At 39.9% G+C, this 19,167-nt stretch overlaps 2 protein-coding genes across 2 annotated transcripts; one reads left to right on the plus strand and one right to left on the minus strand.

The window, feature by feature from the left end:
• Positions 1-2,153: 2,153 nt before the first annotated feature.
• On the minus strand, positions 2,154-3,182 carry LOC149098170 (uncharacterized). The gene has a single exon (XM_089276652.1). It carries the CDS (start codon positions 3,180-3,182, stop codon positions 2,154-2,156), a length of 1,029 nt encoding a protein of 342 aa, XP_089132778.1.
• A 3,022-nt stretch (positions 3,183-6,204) lies between these two features.
• Positions 6,205-12,537, plus strand: LOC149098171 (uncharacterized). Its single transcript, XM_089278217.1, has one exon. The coding sequence runs from the start codon at positions 6,274-6,276 to the stop codon at positions 6,814-6,816; it is 543 nt and encodes a 180-aa protein (XP_089134343.1). The 5' UTR covers positions 6,205-6,273; the 3' UTR covers positions 6,817-12,537.
• The last annotated feature ends 6,630 nt before the right edge of the window (positions 12,538-19,167 follow it).

A 19,167-nucleotide genomic window follows, 5' to 3' on the forward strand; every position in this document is an offset into this window, starting at 1 on the left:
ACCAGTTGGCTATTTACAAGCATGACCGAGGCGTTGAACTAAGGTCTACAACGTCTACAACGATCGCAACGATTGCAGAACATTTTTGTATCGATCGCAGCGATCATATCTATTAAAGAACATATATTAATATTCTCGCGGGAAGTTTTCAATAGGACACTTTTATTATATTTCTCACTTACTAGGAGCGCTGTGATTGGTCAATTTAGCGGGCTGTATTCTGCTGTACGGCCCGCAAAATTTAAAGATGTGTTCTTCCCAAACCCGTCGGACAAACAGTAAAGATATGACAAATATCTTACTAACCTCGTTTTCTCGGTCCGTGCTGTAAGTTACGGATCCTCGTTGTTCTCCTTCGATTTATGGCGCGCTCGTTTGCGCTTAGGCCATATAAATCGATGGGGAGAAAACAACGTCCTTAACTTACAGTACGGCCCTCGAACTCGGTTAGTCAGAGGTATGTATTCGAGTGGGAGTCTCTCTCAGGAGTCTCAGAGAACAGTACGATACTGAACAAATGTTTTCGAAATTCGCGTTTTGCGAGTACTTCCAAAGTTTGAAATCCCTTGAAAATTTATTTGACGCTTTCTAGAAGTGTCATATCGGAAATATCCATATGATATGAGTCAGTTACGTTAGAACCGAAGGAACAAGATCCGGGGAGTTTTATTACTATCAGTTATGTACTACATGTATGAGGTCACATTTTGTAACACCCCTCACTTGATCTCATATTGCCCAGGACATAACCATGTTTACATAATTATCTTATCAAATGTGAAATATAACAAAATTATGCACAATTATGAACGGGAACAAAGTTTTGTAAACTAAAACCATGCATTCTATCCAAAAATGTAACGGCTGAATTTCTGCAACTTGAACTTTGTTGCTGCCTTAGTCATCTAGTCAGATGCTATGTCTGCTGTGGGACAATATTTGACAACAACCTTACCAGTGTTTTGCACTGTTCGGATAAAATGATAACAGACGTCAATATGCTTCGATCTTTGCCGATTTACAGAGTTTTTAGATAAAGCGATTGCGCCCTGATTATCCTCAAAAATTCCAATTGGTCCACACACCTCATCGATGTCTCTTAACACTTGAGTGAGGTACAAATACTCCTGCACAGCTGCCGACAGTGCAATGCACTCTGCCTCACAAGATGACAGCGCCACCGTCGGCTATTTCCTCGAACGTGACTTCCAGGAAATAAGAGGGCCAGCTTTGTTTAGACTGAAACAGCACCCACTGGTACTTCGCCTATCATCTGCCGACGACGCCCAGTCAGCGTCACTATAAACAACCAAAGTTAGGCCATCATCACATTTCCTGTAACATAGCTCATAGCGGAGAGTGCCCTTCAAGTACCTTAAAACATGTTTCACTGCAGTGCAGTGTTCCTGAACTGGACTAGACAGAAACTGTGACAACCTACTTACAACCCAACATTTGTCTGGTCTGGTACATGTCATAGCATAAACCAAGCTACCAACAGCTTCACGATATCTTCTGGGATCACAAGGTGTTTCACTACAAAACTCAAGCTTCTGCTCAGAAAGTGTGGCCCTTGGCTTGGAATCAGAAATTTCAAACCTCTCAAGGATTTTGCTTAAGTATCTTCTCTGGATCATCTTCACAAATTCGTCACCCTGTTCAAAATCAATGCCTAAGAAATATGAAAGTCTACCCAGGTCTTTCATGCGGAATCTCTCCTGAAACATCTGTTTAGCCTCAGACATCAGAACTATGTCACTTGCTGCAATAATGATGTTGTCGACCCAAACAAGTATTACAACTATTTTACTTCCAAACTGTTTAGTATACATACAGTTGTCAACTGGACTCTGAACAAACTGGTCATCAAGTAGGAAACAGTGTAACACATTGTTCCAATTTCTACCTGATTGCTTCAATCCATACAGGGATTTGTTTAACTTATACACAGGTCTCCCATTAGAACTACTAGGGGCTTCAAAACCTTCAGCTTGGTCCATATATATCTCACAATCACTGGGAGCATTTAGGTATGCTGTTTTGACATCCATATGGTGTAGAATTAAATCGTGTTGTGCTGCTATTCGCAACAGAGCACGTACTGATGTGAGATTTGCCGTAGGGGGCAAGTGTTTGCTGATAATCTACACCTTTCACTTGACTATAGCCTTTAGCAACATACCTAGGCTTGTAGGTTTTAGCACCATCAGAACCTTCTTTGATAGTGTAGACCCAACGGCCCCCACTGAATTCCTACCCTCTGGTAGGGTGGTTAGAATAAATGTCTCATTCTCGATAAGAGAACCCATTTTTTCTCTCATTGCTGCCTTCCAATTTTCTGACTCAGGAGATTCAATTGCTTCTTGGTATGTCTGGGGAAAAGCTGAAACCTTGTAACAATAATCAACACTAGATAATACCTGGTCACTCTCAGCAATAACCTCATCCAGATCAGTAACATAGCCATTAAGGTATGCTGGGCGTCTCCTCTTCCTGGTGGGGTATCTCGCACCCTCAGTCACAGATTGGGGGTTCCTATCAGTTTTGTCTTCAGTCACAAGCTTCTCAGCCTGTTCACCTGAGAATTTCTCCGACCTATGAAAATCAGATGCACTACACATATCAGAGCTAGTGTTCACAGCCTGTTCGCCTGAGATTTCCTCAGACCTGTTAACACCAGATGCACTACACATATCAGGGTTAGTGTTCTCAGCCTGTTCGCCTGAGATTTCCTCAGGCCTGTTAACACCAGACGCACTACACATATCTGCATTAGTGTTACGCCGTAACAACATGAAATCATCTTCATCACATAACAGACTTCCTGTTTGAGTGTGTTTCTCATTAACACTCTCCGAAGGGAATTTTACCATCCTGTGCTTAATCACCTTAGCAATGTTTGGGAAATACACAAGGCAAGCGGGGCTTAGTTTGTCGTACCCCAGAAAAATCCCTTTGGTACACATAGGGTCTAGCTTCTTTTTCTCCTGCTTGTAGGCATAACATTCAGATCCGAAAAATCTCATGTCAGACAAGTTAGGTCTCTGACATGTGAGAGCAAAGTAAGGTGTTTGCTTTAAGCGATTGTTAAAGAACCTATTGCGCGTGTATGTTGCTGCCATAACAGCATATGGCCAGAACACCTTAGCTAAACTGGCCCGTATGGGCGGGCATCTCCCCATTTCAAATAGGGTTCTCCAGTGCCGCTCGGCTGTGTCGTTCTGGTGTGGTGAAAAGGGGGCAGAGGTATCATGCCTTGTGCGATTCGTCCTGAGAAGTGCCTCTAAATTCACAGAAGTAAACTCACCACCATTGTCAGATCTCATACATTTGACCTTACCACAAGGGGCTGAATCTGCCAAAAATCTCTCTGTACCAGCCACTGTGTCACTCTTGTTCCTCAGAAATTAGACAAAAACTGCACCTGAAAAATCAAAAGGCCAAACAATATTTAAAACCGTCCTTAGAGGCTGGCTCAACAGGTCCAACGAGGTCAGTATGAAGTAACTCTAGTGGGGCATTCACACGTCCATCAGGCTTTCTATTCCTATTCTGTGTGAGGTTTCCTAGCATACATACATTACAATCGCTAGGTTTGCTAGAACTCTTATAACTAACGTTCATACCATCTACAACATTCTCTAGTTTATTAATGTCATCATAATTACAATGTCCTAGGATTTGGTGCCACTCATTTATAGGGCGTCCATAGTTTACGGAATCAGAGTCAGTGATGTTATCATATGTGTTCAAATAATACAATCTGCCCTGCTTCTCAGTGACAAACTTTGTGCCATCCTTGTGTGTCAGCTCAGCAGAATCTGGCTGGAAAGCCACACTGGCACCCCTCTCTGTTGCAGCTTGAAGGCTTACCAGAGACATTGTCATCCTCATGGGCATTAGTCTCAAAAACAAATGAGTGTTCAATGTCCTGGTCTGTTTTCTCAGATACTTGATTAACCTTGTCACCTTTCTTTCTTCTATGACGACATGCTCGATCACTGTGCGACCTTGAGCGGCAAGTATTGCAGCACTTCCCTCCTTTGGGCTTCTTGGGAGAGAAACGAGCTATATGACCTTGTTGGATTCAGTTGAAGCAGGTAAGATTTCCTTTTCCTCTCACTGGTGGTTTTAGCTTTTGGAAATTGTCTTCTGCTTTCAAAATGGAGTCGTTATTACCTGCTGTTCTTGCTTTCTCAGTGTCCTCAAAGCTTCTTAGAGAGGCTTTGAATTCGCTAAATGTTTGTTGCTTCTCGCTCTGTGTGACAACCACAACAAACGGTTTGTAACTTTGAGGTAATCCTTTGAGTACCATTGCTATAAGAAGACTGTCAGTTACAGTTTCTCCCGTATTTTTCAAAGCTGTTTCCGCCGTCTCCGCCCTAATTACATAGTCAGTGACAGACTCATTCGCCGATTTAAGTAAGGTTGTTAGTTCGGTGTAAAGCGAAATCACACGTGGTTTCCCAGTCCCAGCGTAATGGACTCGTAGAATCTACAGCGCCTTTCTTCCATCGTCAATTGCATCTCTCATTACCAGCGCTGGGCTTTTGTCATCTAGGAACTGGATTAGTTCGGCAAACGCCTCCTCGTTTTTGCTAGCATTAGCTTCCTCATCCCAGCTCTCAGACACGAGAACGTCTTTCAACTTTTGCAATCTCGTGTAGCCAAGGAATTTGACCTCCCATTGCTTGTATTTTCGCTCATCCCCATCGAAAATTAATCTTCCAAATCTTCCAGGAACATCTCATCTGGGCCCATAACCTGTTGAATTCGCGTCTTCTGTCTTGATGGAGTGGGATTTTAAAGATTCAAAGATCACACTTAGAACACATGAGTCAGTTACGTTAGACCCGAAAGAACAAGATCCGGGGATTTTTATTACTATCACTTATGTACTACATGTATGATGTCACATTCTGTAACAGGACATTCCAGTGACGCCAATGAACTATTTTAACGTAAACAACACTCTTTCAGTGGCATTATCGTTATTTATGCTTTCTTCGAAAAGGGGCATTTTAAATCTGCCGTGTGGCACTAAATTTTCACGGGAGTTTATTTTTGCGAATCGGCGATATTTTTTATTTTGCGGGAACTGATTTTTGCGATTGTAGAAGACTTGGTTTTCTTACTGGGTACTAGCTTTTGCCATCTTCGCGAAGACCCGTTTAAATACCTCTTACAAACCGAGTTCGAGGGCAGCACTGTAAGTTACGGATTAAGATTTTTCCCCATCGATTTATGGCCCAAGGGCGAAGCGCGCGGGGCATAAATCGAAGGGGAAAAACGAGGGTCCTTAACTTACAATACAGACCGAGTTAACGAGGTCAGTAAGATATTTATTATATCTGTACTGGATGTCTGACGGATTCGGGAACGATTTCTATTCACCCAGAACGACTTCAAATCTCTGAAGCACCTCGAAAGCAAAACGAGTCAATTTGAAATCGTTGTTTAATAAGTGACTCTTAAGTCGTTAGCAGACTTCAATAGACAATTTTAGAAGTAAAAGAAAGTTTTAAACTTTTACTTGCTTAAAAAGTTAAGAACACTTGGCAATAAATCACAAAACATTTTGGCAACAAAAACAGCTTTAAATTTTAGCGGGCCGTACAGTAGAATACGGATAATTAGAACCCGAGCAAATTTGGCTGGAAAATGGCAGATGTATAATTTATTTTGGATTTCTTTTTTTCATCACGCTATAATATTATTATAAACACACCATTTTGCCTTCACTACACAACCGAACGCACGCAAAGGTGACCACAGCTATTAATAGGATTAGGAACGAACTCCTGGTCACGGATGATTAAAAGCACAGCTATGATAGGAACTTGCAAACTTGACACTTCGTTGACCACATTTTCGCATTAATTAATTTGCCGAATCATATTCACGTACGTAGATAATTTGGTACGATCAATATACTTGAGGGAGTGTGACCACGTTTAAATGCGTGACACGCAATGAAGGACATTAGTGCAATGCATATAATTCTTGCCGAAAGTGTTGGCACATTTGCCAAATATCTTCCCTACTTCGATTTCCCTCAATTCCCGGCAACGGTGAGCTCTCAAGCATACTGCACGAGTACTATCATTTTTCACGTTGGTATTGTAAGATAGTTTTGTGCTGGCATGTAGATTTGTTGGTATGAAGGTTACGTAATTATGCTAAGAAGCTAATATTTAAGGAGTTGTCACTTCGACGGCATCTCCGCTTTTGATCAGTTCATTTTGGAAATTTTGTTTTAGTAAATTTCGAGCAATGCCTGATCCACCGCCGGAGACTGCATCATCCCAACCTCAGTCGATAGACGTTTCTAATTATGACATGATCTCGCTGATTTCTTCTCTCCTTGATGGGAATTTGCAGAAAACGTTTGGTGATTTCAAGCGCTCATTAGACGAACGCGAGGTTGAGACTCGGCGAGAACTGAAGAAATTGAAAACAGACTCTAAGGCAGCTAGTTCACTTCAGTTTAAAGGTAACAGAATCCAGTTTGAGTTCAATACACGGCTCCTTGACTGCCTGGATCTGGCTATCTCTAATTTGTCCGAGGGAAACCTGCTGGCCGTTCAACAACATCTCCAAAAGGCCAAGTCTGACCTCGAGGAACGCATTAAGTTGATCCGCTTGGCTGACAAAAGTCCCGCTGGCTGGGCTGTAGTTGAGGAATATGTGTCCGATGAGCTCGCCGAAAATTCTGAAGACGAGAAGAAACTTCGAGCGGCTGAGCGACGTGCGCTTACCAATATTAAACAAGAAGTCTTCCAAACCTCGTGTTTCAAGGATTTCAAGAGCTCCTAAATCCCGAGATTGTTAAGCTACACAAGGGTCTGGGTCTTCTGATTCTGCTACATCTCTTCCATTTTCTGCTCACTCTAATTTTCGTCAGCCCTTTCGTGCCGCCCGACAAGTCCAGCCTTCGGACGTCTGCTTTAACTGCAATCAGCAAGGACACTGGGCTAATTCGCCAGCCTGCCCTCTTTTCTACAAGACAAGAGGTAGTTTCACCAACACTGGCGCCAGTTCAACGTCCACAAAGTCAACCACCGTCTGATTTGGCAAATGTTCTTGCAAGATTGGGTCCAGATAAGTAATCTGACTTTGACTTTGACTTGGATCACATTTCTATTGATTCTAGCTTTGCTGAATATTTTGAAGGCTCTAGTCAGGTTATTGTTAAGGGTAGGCTTAAAGCTAATATTTGTTATTGGTAAAGCATTGGCGCCTCTAAGTTTATTTTAGATACTTTAAGTTTTGGTTATAATATCCCCTTTTCACGGGAACCTAGAAGTATTTTTCTTACTAATAATCGCTCGCGGTGAGAGTAATTTTGTAGAATCCGCTATTCAAGAGTTACTTAGTGTTGGCTCTATTGTTTCGTGTACTTACCCGCCTGACGTGGTCAATCTATTGTCAGTTTCTGTACAGTCAAGTGGTAAGAAGAGGCCCATATTAGACCTCAGGCATGTTAATTTCTTTGTAAGTAAGTCCAAAATTAAGTTTGAGGATGCCCAGTCCATGCTAAATTTTTTCGTCGGCGATTCTCCTTCTAATTTGTGAGTTTATTCTTTCGATATTAAGTCAGGGTATCATCATGTTGAAATTTACCCCTCACATCAAAGATTTCTCGGTTGTTCGTGGGTTTTCAATGGGGTTCGAAAATATTTTAAGTTTGTCGTTCTGCCCTTTGGTCTTTCTACGGGCCCTTACATTTCCACCAAAGTTATGCGTCCCCTCGTCAAGCATTGGTTTAGTCAGGCCATCCGCATTGTAGTTTATTTAGACGATGGTTTAGGGGTATGCGGTTCGAAGGATACTTGCCTTCGAAAGTCTTTGTTGGTGCATTCTGATTTGATTAGCTCGGGGTTCGTTCCAAATAAGGATAAATGTATGTGGATCCTTGTTCAGTTGCTTCGCTGGCTTGGTTTTCATTTGGATTTTGCCCGGGGTTTATTGTCTATATTCCTGAAGATAAGATATTAGTTTTCCTTGCGTCCACTTAGGAGGTTTCTAGTTGTCGTATAGGTAGTGCAAGGATGCTGGTTGAGGTTACCGGGCGTATCATTTCCTGTACGCTTGTTTTTGGCCATATTTGCAAGATTATGACGAAAGCACTGCATTCTGTTATTGACAGCAGAGCATATTGAAACGCCAGGGTTTTTCTTACTACTGAAGCTATTTCTAAGTTAAATTATTGATGTTCCAATGCTCGAGCACTTATATAATTTAGTTCTAGACCTTTTGTCTATCCAGTTAATATCCCTCACCACATTGTATATTTCGACGCTAGTGAAGTTGCTTGCGCTTCTTATATTTATGTTGAGGTCGCCGGAGGGGTTTCCTGTTGCCCACAAGAATTTTGATGAACCTGAAATGAAGCAAAGCTCCACTTGGAGGGAGTTGAAGTCTGTTGGTTTTGCATTAAAAAGTTTTGGCTCCATTTTGCGTAATTCCTCTGTTAAGCTTTATATTGATAATAAAGCCGTAGCGTTCATTACAGATTCTGGGAGCAGTAAGCCGCATTTGAATTCTATTGCTAAAGATATTTTCTGTTTTACCTCTGCTCACGGCATTGGGTTGTCAGTGGAATGGATTCCCGGTACTCTTCATCAGAAAGCTGATTATTACAGTAAGATCGTTGATTTTGACGACTGGTGTGTTTCCAACGATTATTTTCGTGAAATTGATTGTCGATGGTGTCCTTTCACCGTAGATTGTTTTGCTAGTTATTGAAATACCAAGTTGCCTAGGTTCTATTCGTGCTTTTACAGTCCTGACACTTTGGGTGTAGATGCTCTTAGTCATAGGTGGGAAGGTGGAAACTGTTGGTTGGTCCTTGCCGTTTGCCTTGTCACCCAAGTTATTGAGCATTTCAAATTATGCAAGTGCGCAGGTGCGCTTGTGGTCCCTTATTGGTTATCTGCCGTTTTTTGGCCATGCATTATTAATAAAGATCGTTCTTTCCGTAGTTATATTCTTGACTTCCTTTGTGCTTGTGAATGTATTCGAACGTATACGTAATTGGCCACTCCCCATTGGGGCTTCAGATGTCGTTCTGCCCTTTGGTCTCTCTAAGGGCCCTTACATTTTCACCAAAGTTATGCGTCCCCTCATCAAGCATTGGCGTAGTCAGGTCATCTGCATTGTAGTTTATTTAGACGATGGTTTAATTAGGAGTATGCGGTTCGAAGGATACCTGCCTTCGACAGTCTTTGTTGGTGCATTCTGATTTGATTAGCTCGGGGTTCGTTCCACATAAGGATAAATGTATGTGGATCCCTGTTCAGTTGCTTCGCTGACTTGGTTTTCATTGGGATTTTGCCCGGGGTCTATTGTCTATTCCTGAAGATAAGATATCAGTTTTGCTTGCGTCCATTAGGGAGGTTTCTAGTTGGTCGTATAGTTATTGCAAGGATACTGGTTCAGGTTACCGGGCGTATCATTTCCTGTATACTTGTTTTTGGCCATATTTGCAAGATTATGACGAAAGCACTGCATTCTGTTATTGACAGCAGAGCATATTGAAACGTCAGGGTTTTTCTTACTACTGAAGCTATTTCTAAGTTAAATTATTGATGTTCCAATGCTCGAGCACTTATATAATTTAGTTCTAGACCTTTTGTCTATCCAGTTAATATCCCTCATCACATTGTATATTCCGACGCCAGTGAAGTTGCTTGCGCTTCTTATATTTATGTTGAGGTCGAGGGGCTTCCTGTTGCCCACAAGAATTTTGATGAACCTGAAATGAAGCAAAGCTCCACTTGGAGGGAGTTGAAGTCTGTTGGTTTTGCATTAAAAAGTTTTGGCTCCATTTTGCATAATTCCTCTGTTAAGCTTTATATTGATAATAAAGCCGTAGCGTTCATTACAGATTCTGGGAGCAATAAGCCGCATTTGAATGCTATTGCTAAGGATATTTCCTGTTTTACCTCTGCTCATGGTATTGGGTTGTCAATGGAATGGATTCCCGGTACGTTTCATCAGAAAGCGGATTATTACCGTAAGATCGTTGATTTGGTGTGTTTCCAACGATTATTTTCGTGAAATTGATTGTCGATGGTGTCCTTTCACCGTAGATTATTTTGCTAGTTATTGAAATTTCAAGTTGCCTAGGTTCTATTCCCGCTTTTACAGTCCCAACAATTTGGGTGTAGATGCTCTTAGTCATAGGTGGGAAGCTGAAAACTGTTTGTTGGTCCCTCCCGTTGCCTTGTCACCCAATTTATTGAGAATTTCAAATTATGCAAGTGCGTAGGCGCGCTTGTGGTCCCTTATTGGCCATCTGACATTTTTGGGCCATGCATTATTAATGAAGATCGTTCTTTCCGTAGTTATATTCTTGACTTCCTTTATGTTGCTGAAGGGAAGCGAGTTTTTGTGCATGGTGCTAATAAGAATTGTATTTTTGGTTCTGTTAATGTTAGTTCTCCTGTTCTTTTCTTACGTGTCAATGGAGCCAGTTAAATTTATGCCATTAGTTTGTATTTTTTGCGTCATCAGCTCTCGGAATTAAAGTGTTTGCCCCTTGACTTTGTGCGTTTATTTCTTTTGCCACTGGGCTTTTTTCACGGCCACTAGTAGTAGTCCGTATTGAGATTTGTTACTTGCTGTATTCCCCACTGGACTATCTGCCTATACCTGAGATGATTTTTCTGTTTAATTTGTCATTATTTAAAATTATTGTTCTATTTTTTTTTTCTGCACGAGGTGATACTGTTTTTGCGCGGACTAGTTCCACCCTACAGAATCCTGAACTCCGAAGACTTGCCAGTTCGCTTCCGACTCGTTCATTGCAAGGCTCCATGCACCACTGATCAGTATTCTATGTCCTTTCAGAAATTCAGAGTCTGGGCATCTTGCTTTCCCGAGATCACTGCTTTGCCTACAAGGCCGCTAGACGTCGCTCTTTACCTAGAGCATCTTATTGAAAGTGATACAAGTTCCTCCGTATTTCATCATGCGTCTTGTGGTATTTCGTGGGCTAACAAGCTCTATGGTTTTCCTGATACATGCCAAGATCCTCTGATAAAGAACATTCTCGAGGCAGGTGTCCGGATTTCCGCTAAACCAGTGGTTAGAAAGGAGCCAGTTATTCCTGAGATGATTTCTTCAATATGTTCAAAGCGTGCCTCGCCATCTGCTAACCTGGCTAGTCTCCGAATTGCAGCTTTATTTATTATTGCTTATTGTGCATTTTTACGCTTTGATGAGCCAGCTAAGTTGCGCTGTTGTGATGTAAATTTCTATAATTTGGATTACGTTAAGATAATTATTGCTAGTAGTAAGACTGACGTGTACAGGGATGGTTCCTCAGTTCTTTTGGCTCGGTCAGGTACTGTCACTTGTCCCTATACGATACTTTCTCGTTATTTTCATCTCGCTGCTTTGAATTGCAATTCTAGCGATTTTGTATTAGGCAATCTTGTTTATCAAAAGTCCACTCTTAGTTATTCTTTAGGTTCGCGCCCTATATCCTATACCAGGGCTAGGAAGCTTTTACCGCTTAATTCCTTAGTTGAACTAGGTTTTCCTAAGTCTAGTTATGGTTTGCCAGCGACCTCGACACGTTAATAAAGTTCTTATCTTATCTTATCTTATAGCTTAAGATCACGTGGTGCCTCTGCCGCTGCGAATGCTGGCATCAGCGATCGTTCGTTTAAACGACACGGTCGTTGGAAATAGGATCGTGCAAAGGACGGCTATGTTAAAGACAACATCAGTTCCCTTCTTTCAGTTTCTCGTTCCCTAGGTCTATACTTCTCTTTAAATTGTACTTTATCTTCGAAATGGGGCAATTTAAGTCTGATCAAAAAACGAGATGCCTCCTCCTATATGACTGATGTTTTCTTACTTATACCAAGTTTGAAATTATTTTGTTTTCGTTTCCCTGCAAAGTGACTAGACTACAAATATAATTTTTCATGTTATTGTAAGATAGTTTTGTGCTGGTACGTAGATTCGTTGGTATGCAGGTTACGTAATTATGCCAAGAAGTTAATATTTAAGGAGTTTGTCCGTTAGGAGGTGTCACTTCGACGGTATCCCCGCTTTTGATCAATTCATTTTGGAAATTTTGTTTTAGTAAATTTCCGTGTTTTTGTTTACTACGTTTATTGTGTTAATAACTACCCCAGTGCAATCTATGTCTGATCAATAAACGAGATGCCCCCTCCTATATGACTAATGTTTTCTTACTTATACTAAGTTAGAAATTATTTTGTTTTCGTTTCCCTGCAAAGTGACTAGACTACAAATATAATTTGTCACGTTATTGTAAGATAGTTTTGTGCTGGTATGCAGATTCGTTGGTATGCAGGTTACGTAATTATGCCAAGAAGTTAATATTTAAGGAGTTTGTCCGTTAGGAGGTGTCACTTCGACGGCATCCCCGCTTTTAATCAGTTCATTTTGGAAATTTTGTTTTAGTAAATTTCCGTGTTTTTGTTTACTACGTTTATTGTGTTAATAACTACCCCAGTGCAATCTATGTCTGATCAATAAACGAGATGCCCCCTCCTATATGACTAATGTTTTCTTACTTATACTAAGTTAGAAATTATTTTGTTTTCGTTTCACTGCAGAGTGATTAGACAAAGAGTCCTTATCTAAGAAGGGTTCAACGTCGAACAGGAAAGGCGGGGGGGGGGGGGGGGGCGGTCAATCTTTGTACCTTAAAGAGTAAACAGATCATTGTAGTGAATGCTTTTGCATGCTAAAGCAACATAGTTCATAGGGAGTGTACTAATCCTGTCCGATGCGACCTTTTGCATGTAACGAGCTGTATTCAATGAGGGTCTCACTGAGGTTAACCGACTAGCGACAAAGGGCAAAAAATATTACTGATTACTGACAAAAGGAGGGAAAAAAGTACCGACTAGCGACAAAAAAGTTAACTGAGATTTAGGAGCAACCGACAAAGGTCGAAAATTTTAACCGACAACCGACAAAGTAATGAAATTTCAACCAACAGCCGACACGATGACCCATCCCCCCCCCCCCCCCATTCAGACCCTCTTTAATGTCACCACAGTTTTTAAAAAGTCGCTATTTCAAGGTTAAATAGGTGCTCAATACTTTTAAAATTAATGCACGGGAATAGAATGTTGAATTTCAATGTTCAAGAAAAACAAAACATGTCCAAGGGAAACAAAACACAATCAAGGTATCTGTTTTCGACAAATAAACTGTCCGATGTGTCACAGTTGCGAAACAGTCACCCCTCTTGTGCTAAGAATCTCAGTCGTTGGTTATCAATACTGTCAATAGCGTCCTTCAGTCGTAGATTGCTGTTTAGGTGACATTTCAAGACAACATTTCAATGTTTTCATGAACAATATTCGAGCGAATGAGCTCTTGAACCAAGATATAAAGTAATATAGGTTCATTGCGAGTTAAGTTGTTCTTCTTTCAATTGAATACTTCGATCTTAATTAATAAATCTCAACAAGAGATATTCTTTTGATCTCAGTTGATATTTTCCCTTGGTATCAAAAGTGTAAACGGTTAATTCCTTTTGATGGTCGAGATCCAGCTATCGCTAACAAATCTGGTGAATAGGCAATAAAACGGAATGATGAAATAGTAAAAAAGTCAGTGGCTAGGAAATGTAAATATGATGTTCCGACTTCCTTGAGCGATAGAGTGCTTATCAAACCATCCGTGGTAGAAGTGGGTGGCGGGGGCTGACCTGAAAAAAATCAACCCAATTAAACATTTTAGGGCCCTTCAGATCTTAATTTTTCCCATGCAAATCAGCTAATGGAATCGATTAATCGATCTTATATTGCTTCTTAACACGATCTACCTCAGCGGAAGTTTGTTTGTTCTTAGAACTTCCATGGAAACTTAACTGCTCCCCTTGAAATACCGGTTATACGAACAACCTGATCTCAACTGACCATAGCTAAAAGAAAAATACCTGATATCAGTATGCAATGCTTTTTAGAATCAGGTCCGCTATCAAACAAATTCCTTTCATTTTTTATGAATTATATAATGCAAATAAAATTAAATGAACCACGTATAAAAGAAAGCTCTAGCTCTGTAACATTTTATAGTTATCCATCTAAAAGAAATAACTAGACAGAGATCAGGCTAAATGGATTTCACATGTGCTTTTCTAGTAAGGAATATTACTGCTAAGGTTATTGAACTCTTAGATTTTTTGATTCTGAAAGTTTAACTTTAAAAGGCCTAATCTTTTGTGTTTTACCCTCGTTAGGTTTCTCTCTTTTTCGGTAAACGTGCTCTTTATTATCTATTATAGGGCATGTTACCTTGTTTCAGAGCTTTAAAAACACCCAATTTTTGCTGCTTAAAGGAAATGCCACATTGAAACGGTTTCAGCCGAAGGGTAGTTACAAACAGTTTTTGGACGTTTAAGAACTTATTTCAAAGGACTGCGAGACATAAAAAAATTATGATGAGGACATCAAAGATCTTTATTTCTTGTGAAATTTTTACAACGGCGCAGTCTCCCGATTTACTCATTACTCAATGACTATGTTAGTGATTTCCATTTATTCATTTATTTTAACTTAATGTAAAGCGCTTTTGAGTATGTTTGTCTAGTTCTAGCGCTATACAAGTCTATTATTATTATTATTATTATTATTATTATTGTTATTATTATAATTGAATATACAGTTTATTCCCGCTATTTCGAACTCTCGGGGAAACGAAAAATAGTTCGAAATAGCGGGAATTCGAAATAAGGGAGTTCGGATCTAACTGTATCATTTCTTCATCCCTATGTAGGCTGCTGTTGTGTGCTCACTGGTCCCTGTGGAAACAACAGCTCCCCGGAGCCTCCAGTCACTTTTAAGAAAAAAAAGCGACGACTGTCCTGGTAATCTTTTACAGATTCACTTTGATGGAAATAGAACCGAGGCAAAATGCAATGGACAATCCACAAAGACCTTAACAACTAGTAAGTCTCAGTAAAATCTTTACTAGTGTTGTTGCCCTAAGGCCCCAAATTTACGAACTGATCATTAATTTCTGATTTTGAAGCTCGTTATATGCGGTTTCTCGAGAGGCGAGAAACCGCGCGCAAATGCGCACAAACTATTATAAAAATGGTTTTAGCTATAGTGGCGTCATTCTTTGGACTAGATCTTACATTGTTAATTTTCAATTCGTATTTTGTAATTATTCTTTATTGTTTATTTACAAACGACCCCACAAGCTGCAAGCTCAATTGCTTATTGTGTTTAAATAAAGGTTACTTCCTTCCTTCCTTCCTTCCTTCCTTCCTTCCTTACTTACCGTCTTACTTGTGACTTAAGGGAAGCAGAGTCTCTGAGGTAGTTTAAACGCCTACTCGAATGAGGTGTATAGGCACGGCATTCGTGGAAAGCAGCTTTTTTATTTTATTATTTTTATTATATTAGATATTAGGAATTGAAAATATTTGTAGTTTTAGCTGACGAGTTTTTTACCGCGTTAAAATAAATAAAGATCGTCTTGCCCGTATTGTTTAATCGAATGAGATTGAATGTTGTCTAGTAGGATCAGTAATTGAAATTGTTTGAAGAAATGTTCCCTAATAGTGTATTTTGTATTGCAAAGGATTTACGATTGAGGATACCAAAGCCGGAAAGAAGTGCATCCAATACACTGATGAACAAGGTGGTAACACACGCTACTACGCGCTGAAGGTCATTAACAGGACAAGGGTAACACCGACGGTCACTTTTATGGTGAGTTAAAACTACCTATAAGCGTCTATTGGCAAGTTTATTTCATACACACTTTTTACTGATATTATAGTTCTACAGTGGGCCGTACCGGGCCGTAACACTGTCGAATTTATTGGACATGCACTACTAAGGTAAAATTTGGACAGAAGGATGATTTCTTTCCACCTACGCTAGATCTGAAATTCCTGAGTTTGTTGACGTTCAGTTCACACACAAACGAAACGATTTTGTTGTTTTGGTGCGAGCGATCTATGAAAACAACAGTATTCAAGAAAAGTAAGAGACTATGATCTAGTACCTTGAAAAAAGTCAATTGGGCTGAAACATTGCCCTGGATCGATCAGCTGTATAATATCCGAAGTCTATATAGAAACATGCAACTCAAGAGCTTTATTGGCTTAGCCATCATGGTATATGAGTAATTCACCTTTTGCTGTTCATTTACAGAAAATATCCATTCATTTGTGTCCAAATTTGTTATATCATGGTCAATATACTATCATTAACACCAATATGACCTTCATTTTCGCGTAAGGAACGTTCAAGAATAACATTTACTTATGTATTAACATTCAAAATCATCAAAAGATAAACAATACTTTCCTTTGACATTCATTGGCTGTAAATGTATTTTCATTTTTGTAGAATAAAATTCGTTGTCACGAAACGACAATCATTTACACTTTTGGACAATCCTTTTTCAACGAAAGACTTTCAATGACTGAATTTGCATGAGAACTCACAATCAATTGCATTATTATACAACCATATCCATGAAGGTGACAATCATTAGTATGTTGAGACAGACATTACCGTATTTTCAACTAACGTTAAGAGAAAACAATAGTTCTTTAGCGTAATTCTTTTGAACAGAGATGCTGTGGTTCTGTTAGCTTTGATTTCATCAAACCTGCCACAACCGTGGCCAGATTTATCCAACACAGTTGTTTGTTTACATTTTAAATCTGGTCCTTATCGGAAAGTACGTAACCGGAAATGCAAGCAGAGCTCGCGCAGTATTGGGCCTTGTTTTGAATGCATGCCTTGATATAAATAAATGTTATTATGGCTGTAATGTTTGTCTACCCGCACTTAATATTGTCACCTTCACGGATATGGTTATATAATAATGCAATTGATTGTGAGTTCTCATGCAAATTCTGTTATTTAAAGTCTTTTGTTGAAAAAGGATTGTTCAAAAGTGTAGGTGATTGTCGTTTCGTAACAACGAATTTTATTTCGACAGAAATGAAAATACATTTACAGCCAATGAATGTCAAAGGAAAGTATTGTTTATCTTTTGATGATTTTGAATGTTAATACATATGTAAATGTTATTCTTGAACGTTCCTTACGCGGAAATGAAGGTCATATTGGTGTTAATGAGAGTATATTGACCATAATGAAACAAATTTGGACACAAATGAATGGATATTTTCTGTAAATGAACAGCAAAAGGTGGTGATATATAGATTTAGCCAAGCCTAAAAGCGAAGCTCCTGGACCGGTTTGTTCAAAGCTCGATTAAGCTAACCCAGGATAAGCGAGAATTTTGATTTGATTTTGTAACTTTGCGGTCAGGTTTTCTGTATTTTGTTTGGCCATCTGTTTTGGGTTTGAATAAACTCAAACTACAAAAACAAAAGTTGTGAAAAACATCTGTATAAAAGAGAAATTTATGATTTTGTCAACTTCACCTCCTGGGTTGGCTTTATGTAGACTGAATTTCAGCCGCCTCCTCCGCTCGCTCAGTCACTCGGGGAGAGAGACGTCTGAACGCACTGGGGGACATGCTGTCCGGTGACGTCACTACCCAAAAACCTGGTAGTGGTTCTGATTGGTTGCCGTGTTAATTTATTCGCCCGACTGGAATAATTTGAATAATTTTATTGCCAAACTTCGCACGTTCAAGATGGCAGAAGAAACAAACAAAGACTTAATCCGCATCAAGAAAAGGCACTTTCAGAATTTCTTAGCGGAAGCGATGTATTCGTAAACTTGCCTACGGGATATTATCAGCTCCACGCAACATTGTACAGACTCATTCCACGCGTCAGATATTTCGATTTGAAAAAAAAAAAAAAAAGTTACGGAATGACGGCCTTTATTAGTCTTGTAAGCACTGTGCGCAACACTAGTAGCAGATACCAGACCTCTGTGCGTATCGCGCGACCCGGAGATGTTGACAGCTCCGTGTCTAGAGTGAAATGACTGACTGCTCGCCCAGTCCAAGGCTCCTTATATAGCGCGGGTCCTTGTTTAATATATCAGATGTAAGATGGCTCCACTTGTGGCAATTGAACTTTCAAAGCAGCAAAGCATAGTCGTTATTATTTCGCCATTGTTTGCTTTACAGCGGTTATCAATTACACGCGACCTTCAGTGCAAAAACGTCTTGACAAAACCCAAGGTTTGTTGGACGTCAATCATCTCCTTCTCCTTCCGACTGTATGTAAAATTTACCTGAAAAAAAAAAAAAAAAAAAAAAAGGCCGTCGATAAAACCAGGGACATGGAACATTCCGGAACATCCCGGAACATCCAATAATTATCATAATTATGCGAAAAATATGTAAATTTAAATTTTTAAAACTAACATAAACAAAAATAAACTGGTATCAGCTTGAAATATGAAAAGATATTATTGGGGATAGGGGAGTCAGTAGCAGAGGGGTAGGGAGCGTTGCGTATTTATTCAACTGACCACAATGAGTGCAGGCTCCTCTCCTCTTTCCCGCCAATTGCGTCACGTCGCTTTTCAGCACTCTGTTTTTCAACACAAACGTTGACGATTCTGACGACGAATGCCAGGTAATTCATTGCGTCTCCTTTTTTGATCCCTGATTTCTTCAACTCTGAGGTGTTTGTCTGAGCATCATCCAGTTGCTTGTTAAGTCAGTGTTCATAGTTTTGTCCCTATTCCATCTTCATGTTGCGATTTAACATTTCCAGTTTTCGCGCCGCTCCACTAGGAACGCCTGGCACTATGACCCACTAAGTGCAGGCTCGGCCTTTCCGGAAGCCCGAGTAACAAGCAAGTTATTATTAATAAACTAGTGGTAATCAAAGATTTATAGAGCAGCGCGTTCACGCGCGGTTTTCGCATGTCTGGTTTACTTTGGTGGTGTTCGAATGGCTCAATAGAAAGCTAAGTTTGATCGAATGTCAGATAACCGTGACGAACTGCACGTGAAGTTGAACTAGCGATGAATAGATTAAAGCCTGCGGTAAAAGTGTTTTTAATTAATTAAGTATTAACTTGTACAGGACAAACATTTTCCAGGAGATGCATCTGAACTGTTGGCGACACTAAGAATTCAATTTCAGATCGGCAACACTTGTAACAAATATTTCTAGAGACAATAAAGTTTTGACCAACCAGTTTTAAATTTTGTGTTTGTATTTGTTTACACTGTCATCAGAGGTCGAGCAGTCCGAACTAGTTTAGA

Source organism: Orbicella faveolata, unplaced genomic scaffold, assembly GCF_042242905.1.
Source record: "Orbicella faveolata isolate gen_17 unplaced genomic scaffold, um_ofav_v1 contig_46, whole genome shotgun sequence".
NCBI lineage: Eukaryota > Metazoa > Cnidaria > Anthozoa > Scleractinia > Merulinidae > Orbicella > Orbicella faveolata.